The 9,879-nt window shown below is 43.8% G+C and overlaps 1 protein-coding gene across 1 annotated transcript in view; it reads right to left on the bottom strand.

Annotated features, from left to right (window-relative positions):
• LOC131956744 (uncharacterized) overlaps window positions 1-9,879 on the bottom strand; it is a 63,368-nt gene that overhangs the window by 28,198 nt on the left and 25,291 nt on the right. The window contains exons 11-21 of the mRNA XM_059321322.1: window positions 9,148-9,843; window positions 7,399-8,976; window positions 6,101-7,245; window positions 5,233-6,052; window positions 4,365-5,082; window positions 3,498-4,160; window positions 3,070-3,452; window positions 2,224-2,919; window positions 1,343-2,052; window positions 903-1,294; window positions 41-698 (exon numbers count right to left, since the gene is read on the bottom strand). Of these exons, the coding sequence (XP_059177305.1) occupies window positions 41-698; window positions 903-1,294; window positions 1,343-2,052; window positions 2,224-2,919; window positions 3,070-3,452; window positions 3,498-4,160; window positions 4,365-5,082; window positions 5,233-6,052; window positions 6,101-7,245; window positions 7,399-8,976; window positions 9,148-9,843 (8,459 nt within the window). The remainder of the gene's footprint in view (window positions 1-40; window positions 699-902; window positions 1,295-1,342; window positions 2,053-2,223; window positions 2,920-3,069; window positions 3,453-3,497; window positions 4,161-4,364; window positions 5,083-5,232; window positions 6,053-6,100; window positions 7,246-7,398; window positions 8,977-9,147; window positions 9,844-9,879) is intronic.

Here is a 9,879-nt window from a genome sequence, read left to right as displayed (position 1 = left end):
TGCTATTTCTTCTTCTTCTTCTTTTTCTTCACAGACAGGCAAGCTGTCTTGTACTTCTTCTGCTAATTCAATGTCATTGACTTCAGAAAAGCTCTCGTGGAATTCTGGCAATTCGACTGGACTGTCGTCTTGAGTTGCTGGCAGCTCTTCCGCGTTTTTCTGCAAGATTGGTTTAATCCATTCATCGTCAAAAGCTTCAGGGCTGGATGGTCTGAACATGAGATTGCAGCTGTCTGCGTCAAAGATTTGAGCCTCGATGACATCTGATGCAGTCGATTGTGATTCTGGAATATAGGTATCTGGAGTGTCTTCCACCTCCTGTGAGAAACTTTCATCAGTGAGCTCAGTGGTTTGGGAATCAACAAGGATCTCTTGTTCTTGTTGTGTTTCTGCTTCTGTGGTTTCCTCTATGAGTTGGTCAGCACTTTCTTCAGGTGCTAATTCTTCTTCTTCTTCTTTATCTTCACAGACAGGCAAGCTGTCTTGTACTTCTTCTGCTAATTCAATGTCATTGACTTCAGAAAAGCTCTCGTGGAATTCTGGCAATTCGACTGGACTGTCGTCTTGAGTTGCTGGCAGCTCTTCGGCGTTTTTCTGCAAGATTTGTTTAATCCATTCATCGTCAACAGCTTCAGGGCTGGATGGTCTGACCTTGAGATTGCAGCTGTCTGCGTCAAAGATTTTAGCCTCAATGACATCTGATGCAGTCGATTGTGATTCTGGAATATAGGTATCTGGAGTGTCTTCCACCTCCTGTGAGAAACTTTCATCAGTGAGCTCAGTGGTTTGGGAATCAACAAGGATCTCTTGTTCTTGTTGTGTTTCTGCTTGTGTGGTTTCCTCTATGAGTTGGTCAGCACTTTGTTCAAGTGCTATTTCTTCTTCTTCTTCTTTTTCTTCACAGACAGGCAAGCTGTCTTGTACTTCTTCTGCTAATTCAATGTCATTGACTTCAGAAAAGCTCTCGTGGAATTCTGGCAATTCGACTGGACTGTCGTCTTGAGTTGCTGGCAGCTCTTCGGCGTTTTTCTGCCAGATTGGTTTAATCCATTCATCGTCAACAGCTTCAGGGCTGGATGGTCTGACCATGAGATCGGAGCTGTCTGCGTCAAAGATTTGAGCCTCAATGACATCTGATGCAGTCGATTGTGATTCTGGAATATAGGTATCTGGAGTGTCTTCCACCTCCTGTGAGAAACTTTCATCAGTGAGCTCAGTGGTTTGGGAATCAACAAGGATCTCTTGTTCTTGTTGTGTTTCTGCTTGTGTGGTTTCCTCTATGAGTTGGTCAGCACTTTGTTCAAGTGCTATTTCTTCTTCTTCTTTTTCTTCACAGACAGGCAAGCTGTCTTGTACTTCTTCTGCTAATTCAATGTCATTGACTTCAGAAAAGCTCTCGTGGAATTCTGGCAATTCGACTGGACTGTCGTCTTGAGTTGCTGGCAGCTCTTCAGCGTTTTTCTGCAAGATTGGTTTAATCCATTCATCGTCAACAGCTTCAGGGCTGGATGGTCTGAACATGAGATTGCAGCTGTCTGCGTCAAAGATTTGAGCCTCGATGACATCTGATGCAGTCGATTGTGATTCTGGAATATAGGTATCTGGAGTGTCTTCCACCTCCTGTGAGAAACTTTCATCAGTGAGCTCAGTGGTTTGGGAATCAACAAGGATCTCTTGTTCTTGTTGTGTTTCTGCTTCTGTGGTTTCCTCTATGAGTTGGTCAGCACTTTCTTCAGGTGCTATTTCTTCTTCTTCTTTATCTTCACAGACAGGCAAGCTGTCTTGTACTTCTTCTGCTAATTCAATGTCATTGACTTCAGAAAAGCTCTCGTGGAATTCTGGCAATTCGACTGGACTGTCGTCTTGAGTTGCTGGCAGCTCTTCGGCGTTTTTCTGCAAGATTGGTTTAATCCATTCATCGTCAACAGCTTCAGGGCTGGATGGTCTGACCATGAGATTGCAGCTGTCTGCGTCAAAGATTTTAGCCTCAATGACATCTGATGCAGTCGATTGTGATTCTGGAATATAGTTATCTGGAGTGTCTTCCACCTCCTGCGAGAAACTTTCATCAGTGAGCTCAGTGGTTTGGGAATCAACAAGGATCTCTTGTTCTTGTTGTGTTTCTGCTTGTGTGGTTTCCTCTATGAGTTGGTCAGCACTTTGTTCAAGTGCTATTTCTTTTTCTTTTTCTTTTTCTTCACAGACAGGCAAGCTGTCTTGTACTTCTTCTGCTAATTCAATGTCATTGACTTCAGAAAAGCTCTCGTGGAATTCTGGCAATTCGACTGGACTGTCGTCTTGAGTTGCTGGCAGCTCTTCAGCGTTTTTCTGCAAGATTGGTTTAATCCATTCATCGTTAACAGCTTCAGGGCTGGATGGTCTGTCCATGAGATTGCAGCTGTCTGCGTCAAAGATTTGAGCCTCAATGACATCTGATGCAGTCGATTGTGATTCTGGAATATAGGTATCTGGAGTGTCTTCCACCTCCTGTGAGAAACTTTCATCAGTGAGCTCAGTGGTTTGGGAATCAACAAGGATCTCTTGTTCTTGTTGTGTTTCTGCTTGTGTGGTTTCCTCTATGAGTTGGTCAGCACTTTCTTCAGGTTCTATTTCTTCTTCTTCTTTATCTTCACAGACAGGCAAGCTGTCTTGTACTTCTTCTGCTAATTCAATGTCATTGACTTCAGAAAAGCTCTCGTGGAATTCTGGCAATTCGACTGGACTGTCGTCTTGAGTTGCTGGCAGCTCTTCGGCGTTTTTCTGCAAGATTTGTTTAATCCATTCATCGTCAACAGCTTCAGGGCTGGATGGTCTGACCTTGAGATTGCAGCTGTCTGCGTCAAAGATTTGAGCCCCAATGACATCTGATGCAGTCGATTGTGATTCTGGAATATAGGTATCTGGAGTGTCTATCACCTCCTGTGAGAAACTTTCTTCAGTGAGCTCAGTGGTTTGGGAATCAACAAGGATCTCTTGTTCTTGTTGTGTTTCTGCTTGTGTGGTTTCCTCTATGAGTTGGTCAGCACTTTGTTCAAGTGCTATTTCTTCTTCTTCTTTTTCTTCACAGACAGGCAAGCTGTCTTGTACTTCTTCTGCTAATTCAATGTCATTGACTTCAGAAAAGCGCTCGTGGAATTCTGGCAATTCGACTGGACTGTCGTCTTGAGTTGCTGGCAGCTCTTCGGCGTTTTTCTGCCAGATTGGTTTAATCCATTCATCGTCAACAGCTTCAGGGCTGGATGGTCTGACCATGAGATCGGAGCTGTCTGCGTCAAAGATTTGAGCCTCAATGACATCTGATGCAGTCGATTGTGATTCTGGAATATAGGTATCTGGAGTGTCTTCCACCTCCTGTGAGAAACTTTCATCAGTGAGCTCAGTGGTTTGGGAATCAACAAGGATCTCTTGTTCTTGTTGTGTTTCTGCTTGTGTGGTTTCCTCTATGAGTTGGTCAGCACTTTGTTCAAGTGCTATTTCTTCTTCTTCTTTTTCTTCACAGACAGGCAAGCTGTCTTGTACTTCTTCTGCTAATTCAATGTCATTGACTTCAGAAAAGCTCTCGTGGAATTCTGGCAATTCGACTGGACTGTCGTCTTGAGTTGCTGGCAGCTCTTCAGCGTTTTTCTGCAAGATTGGTTTAATCCATTCATCGTCAACAGCTTCAGGGCTGGATGGTCTGAACATGAGATTGCAGCTGTCTGCGTCAAAGATTTGAGCCTCGATGACATCTGATGCAGTCGATTGTGATTCTGGAATATAGGTATCTGGAGTGTCTTCCACCTCCTGTGAGAAACTTTCATCAGTGAGCTCAGTGGTTTGGGAATCAACAAGGATCTCTTGTTCTTGTTGTGTTTCTGCTTCTGTGGTTTCCTCTATGAGTTGGTCAGCACTTTCTTCAGGTGCTATTTCTTCTTCTTCTTTATCTTCACAGACAGGCAAGCTGTCTTGTACTTCTTCTGCTAATTCAATGTCATTGACTTCAGAAAAGCTCTCGTGGAATTCTGGCAATTCGACTGGACTGTCGTCTTGAGTTGCTGGCAGCTCTTCGGCGTTTTTCTGCAAGATTGGTTTAATCCATTCATCGTCAACAGCTTCAGGGCTGGATGGTCTGACCATGAGATTGCAGCTGTCTGCGTCAAAGATTTTAGCCTCAATGACATCTGATGCAGTCGATTGTGATTCTGGAATATAGTTATCTGGAGTGTCTTCCACCTCCTGCGAGAAACTTTCATCAGTGAGCTCAGTGGTTTGGGAATCAACAAGGATCTCTTGTTCTTGTTGTGTTTCTGCTTGTGTGGTTTCCTCTATGAGTTGGTCAGCACTTTGTTCAAGTGCTATTTCTTTTTCTTTTTCTTTTTCTTCACAGACAGGCAAGCTGTCTTGTACTTCTTCTGCTAATTCAATGTCATTGACTTCAGAAAAGCTCTCGTGGAATTCTGGCAATTCGACTGGACTGTCGTCTTGAGTTGCTGGCAGCTCTTCAGCGTTTTTCTGCAAGATTGGTTTAATCCATTCATCGTTAACAGCTTCAGGGCTGGATGGTCTGTCCATGAGATTGCAGCTGTCTGCGTCAAAGATTTGAGCCTCAATGACATCTGATGCAGTCGATTGTGATTCTGGAATATAGGTATCTGGAGTGTCTTCCACCTCCTGTGAGAAACTTTCATCAGTGAGCTCAGTGGTTTGGGAATCAACAAGGATCTCTTGTTCTTGTTGTGTTTCTGCTTGTGTGGTTTCCTCTATGAGTTGGTCAGCACTTTCTTCAGGTTCTATTTCTTCTTCTTCTTTATCTTCACAGACAGGCAAGCTGTCTTGTACTTCTTCTGCTAATTCAATGTCATTGACTTCAGAAAAGCTCTCGTGGAATTCTGGCAATTCGACTGGACTGTCGTCTTGAGTTGCTGGCAGCTCTTCGGCGTTTTTCTGCAAGATTTGTTTAATCCATTCATCGTCAACAGCTTCAGGGCTGGATGGTCTGACCTTGAGATTGCAGCTGTCTGCGTCAAAGATTTGAGCCCCAATGACATCTGATGCAGTCGATTGTGATTCTGGAATATAGGTATCTGGAGTGTCTTCCACCTCCTGTGAGAAACTTTCTTCAGTGAGCTCAGTGGTTTGGGAATCAACAAGGATCTCTTGTTCTTGTTGTGTTTCTGCTTGTGTGGTTTCCTCTATGAGTTGGTCAGCACTTTGTTCAAGTGCTATTTCTTCTTCTTCTTTTTCTTCACAGACAGGCAAGCTGTCTTGTACTTCTTCTGCTAATTCAATGTCATTGACTTCAGAAAAGCTCTCGTGGAATTCTGGCAATTCGACTGGACTGTCGTCTTGAGTTGCTGGCAGCTCTTCAGCGTTTTTCTGCAAGATTGGTTTAATCCATTCATCGTCAACAGCTTCAGGGCTGGATGGTCTGAACATGAGATTGCAGCTGTCTGCGTCAACGATTTGAGCCTCGATGACATCTGATGCAGTCGATTGTGATTCTGGAATATAGGTATCTGGAGTGTCTTCCACCTCCTGTGAGAAACTTTCATCAGTGAGCTCAGTGGTTTGGGAATCAACAAGGATCTCTTGTTCTTGTTGTGTTTCTGCTTCTGTGGTTTCCTCTATGAGTTGGTCAGCACTTTCTTCAGGTGCTATTTCTTCTTCTTCTTTATCTTCACAGACAGGCAAGCTGTCTTGTACTTCTTCTGCTAATTCAATGTCATTGACTTCAGAAAAGCTCTCGTGGAATTCTGGCAATTCGACTGGACTGTCGTCTTGAGTTGCTGGCAGCTCTTCGGCGTTTTTCTGCCAGATTGGTTTAATCCATTCATCGTTAACAGCTTCAGGGCTGGATGGTCTGACCATGAGATCGGAGCTGTCTGCGTCAAAGATTTGAGCCTCAATGACATCTGATGCAGTCGATTGTGATTCTGGAATATAGGTATCTGGAGTGTCTTCCACCTCCTGTGAGAAACTTTCATCAGTGAGCTCAGTGGTTTGGGAATCAACAAGGATCTCTTGTTCTTGTTGTGTTTCTGCTTGTGTGGTTTCCTCTATGAGTTGGTCAGCACTTTGTTCAAGTGCTATTTCTTCTTCTTCTTTTTCTTCACAGACAGGCAAGCTGTCTTGTACTTCTTCTGCTAATTCAATGTCATTGACTTCAGAAAAGCTCTCGTGGAATTCTGGCAATTCGACTGGACTGTCGTCTTGAGTTGCTGGCAGCTCTTCAGCGTTTTTCTGCAAGATTGGTTTAATCCATTCATCGTCAACAGCTTCAGGGCTGGATGGTCTGAACATGAGATTGCAGCTGTCTGCGTCAAAGATTTGAGCCTCGATGACATCTGATGCAGTCGATTGTGATTCTGGAATATAGGTATCTGGAGTGTCTTCCACCTCCTGTGAGAAACTTTCATCAGTGAGCTCAGTGGTTTGGGAATCAACAAGGATCTCTTGTTCTTGTTGTGTTTCTGCTTCTGTGGTTTCCTCTATGAGTTGGTCAGCACTTTCTTCAGGTGCTATTTCTTCTTCTTCTTTATCTTCACAGACAGGCAAGCTGTCTTGTACTTCTTCTGCTAATTCAATGTCATTGACTTCAGAAAAGCTCTCGTGGAATTCTGGCAATTCGACTGGACTGTCGTCTTGAGTTGCTGGCAGCTCTTCGGCGTTTTTCTGCCAGATTGGTTTAATCCATTCATCGTCAACAGCTTCAGGGCTGGATGGTCTGACCATGAGATCGGAGCTGTCTTTGTCAAAGATTTGAGCCTCAATGACATCTGATGCAGTTGATTGTGATTCTTGAATATAGGTATCTGGAGTGTCTTCCACCTCCTGTGAGAAACTTTCATCAGTGAGCTCAGTGGTTTGGGAATCAACAAGGATCTCTTGTTTTTGTTGTGTTTCTGCTTGTGTGGTTTCCTCTATGAGTTGGTCAGCACTTTGTTCAAGTGCTATTTTTTCTTCTTCTTCTTTATCTTCACAGACAGGCAAGCTGTCTTGTACTTCTTCTGCTAATTCAATGTCATTGACTTCAGAAAAGCTCTCGTGGAATTCTGGCAATTCGACTGGACTGCTGTCTTGAGTTGCTGGCAGCTCTTCGGCGTTTTTCTGCCAGATTGGTTTAATCCATTCATCGTCAACAGCTTCAGGGCTGGATGGTCTGACCATGAGATCGGAGCTGTCTGCGTCAAAGATTTGAGCCTCAATGACATCTGATGCAGTCGATTGTGATTCTGGAATATAGGTATCTGGAGTGTCTTCCACCTCCTGTGAGAAACTTTCATCAGTGAGCTCAGTGGTTTGGGAATCAACAAGGATCTCTTGTTCTTGTTGTGTTTCTGCTTGTGTGGTTTCCTCTATGAGTTGGTCAGCACTTTGCTCAAGTGCTATTTCTTCTTCTTCTTCTTTTTCTTCACAGACAGGCAAGCTGTCTTGTACTTCTTCTGCTAATTCAATGTCATTGACTTCAGAAAAGCTCTCGTGGAATTCTGGCAATTCGACTGGACTGTCGTCTTGAGTTGCTGGCAGCTCTTCAGCGTTTTTCTGCAAGATTGGTTTAATCCATTCATCGTCAACAGCTTCAGGGCTGGATGGTCTGAACATGAGATTGCAGCTGTCTGCGTCAAAGATTTGAGCCTCAATGACATCTGATGCAGTCGATTGTGATTCTGGAATATAGGTATCTGGAGTGTCTTTCACCTCCTGTGAGAAACTTTCATCAGTGAGCTCAGTGGTTTGGGAATCAACAAGGATCTCTTGTTCTTGTTGTGTTTCTGCTTGTGTGGTTTCCTCTATGAGTTGGTCAGCACTTTCTTCAGGTGCTATTTCTTCTTCTTCTTTATCTTCACAGACAGGCAAGCTGTCTTGTACTTCTTCTGCTAATTCAATGTCATTGACTTCAGAAAATCTCTCGTGGAATTCTGGCAATTCGACTGGACTGTCGTCTTGAGTTGCTGGCAGCTCTTCAGCGTTTTTCTGCAAGATTGGTTTAATCCATTCATCGTCAACAGCTTCAGGGCTGGATGGTCTGTCCATGAGATTGCAGCTGTCTGCGTCAAAGATTTGAGCCTCAATGACATCTGATGCAGTCGATTGTGATTCTGGAATATAGGTATCTGGAGTGTCTTCCACCTCCTGTGAGAAACTTTCATCAGTGAGCTCAGTGGTTTGGGAATCAACAAGGATCTCTTGTTCTTGTTGTGTTTCTGCTTGTTTGGTTTCCTCTATGAGTTGGTCAGCACTTTCTTCAGGTGCTATTTCTTCTCCTTCTTTATCTTCACAGACAGGCAAGCTGTCTTGTACTTCTTCTGCTAATTCAATGTCATTGACTTCAGAAAAGCTCTCGTGGAATTCTGGCAATTCGACTGGACTGTCGTCTTGAGTTGCTGGCAGCTCTTCAGCGTTTTTCTGCAAGATTGGTTTAATCCATTCATCGTCAACAGCTTCAGGGCTGGATGGTCTGAACATGAGATTGCAGCTGTCTGCGTCAAAGATTTGAGCCTCGATGACATCTGATGCAGTCGATTGTGATTCTGGAATATAGGTATCTGGAGTGTCTTCCACCTCCTGTGAGAAACTTTCATCAGTGAGCTCAGTGGTTTGGGAATCAACAAGGATCTCTTGTTCTTGTTGTGTTTCTGCTTCTGTGGTTTCCTCTATGAGTTGGTCAGCACTTTCTTCAGGTGCTATTTCTTCTTCTTCTTTATCTTCACAGACAGGCAAGCTGTCTTGTACTTCTTCTGCTAATTCAATGTCATTGACTTCAGAAAAGCTCTCGTGGAATTCTGGCAATTCGACTGGACTGTCGTCTTGAGTTGCTGGCAGCTCTTCGGCGTTTTTCTGCAAGATTGGTTTAATCCATTCATCGTCAACAGCTTCAGGGCTGGATGGTCTGACCATGAGATTGCAGCTGTCTGCGTCAAAGATTTTAGCCTCAATGACATCTGATGCAGTCGATTGTGATTCTGGAATATAGTTATCTGGAGTGTCTTCCACCTCCTGCGAGAAACTTTCATCAGTGAGCTCAGTGGTTTGGGAATCAACAAGGATCTCTTGTTCTTGTTGTGTTTCTGCTTGTGTGGTTTCCTCTATGAGTTGGTCAGCACTTTGTTCAAGTGCTATTTCTTTTTCTTCTTCTTTTTCTTCACAGACAGGCAAGCTGTCTTGTACTTCTTCTGCTAATTCAATGTCATTGACTTCAGAAAAGCTCTCGTGGAATTCTGGCAATTCGACTGGACTGTCGTCTTGAGTTGCTGGCAGCTCTTCAGCGTTTTTCTGCAAGATTGGTTTAATCCATTCATCGTTAACAGCTTCAGGGCTGGATGGTCTGTCCATGAGATTGCAGCTGTCTGCGTCAAAGATTTGAGCCTCAATGACATCTGATGCAGTCGATTGTGATTCTGGAATATAGGTATCTGGAGTGTCTTCCACCTCCTGTGAGAAACTTTCATCAGTGAGCTCAGTGGTTTGGGAATCAACAAGGATCTCTTGTTCTTGTTGTGTTTCTGCTTGTGTGGTTTCCTCTATGAGTTGGTCAGCACTTTCTTCAGGTTCTATTTCTTCTTCTTCTTTATCTTCACAGACAGGCAAGCTGTCTTGTACTTCTTCTGCTAATTCAATGTCATTGACTTCAGAAAAGCTCTCGTGGAATTCTGGCAATTCGACTGGACTGTCGTCTTGAGTTGCTGGCAGCTCTTCGGCGTTTTTCTGCAAGATTTGTTTAATCCATTCATCGTCAACAGCTTCAGGGCTGGATGGTCTGACCTTGAGATTGCAGCTGTCTGCGTCAAAGATTTGAGCCCCAATGACATCTGATGCAGTCGATTGTGATTCTGGAATATAGGTATCTGGAGTGTCTTCCACCTCCTGTGAGAAACTTTCTTCAGTGAGCTCAGTGGTTTG

The sequence above is a fragment of the Physella acuta genome, unplaced genomic scaffold, assembly GCF_028476545.2.
Source record: "Physella acuta isolate Inbredline_101_S28 unplaced genomic scaffold, ASM2847654v3 ptg001173l, whole genome shotgun sequence".
NCBI classification, from domain to species: Eukaryota; Metazoa; Mollusca; class Gastropoda; family Physidae; genus Physella; species Physella acuta.
The sequence above is the reverse complement of the archived record's forward strand: the minus strand, read 5'-3'. Positions and strand labels throughout refer to the sequence as shown.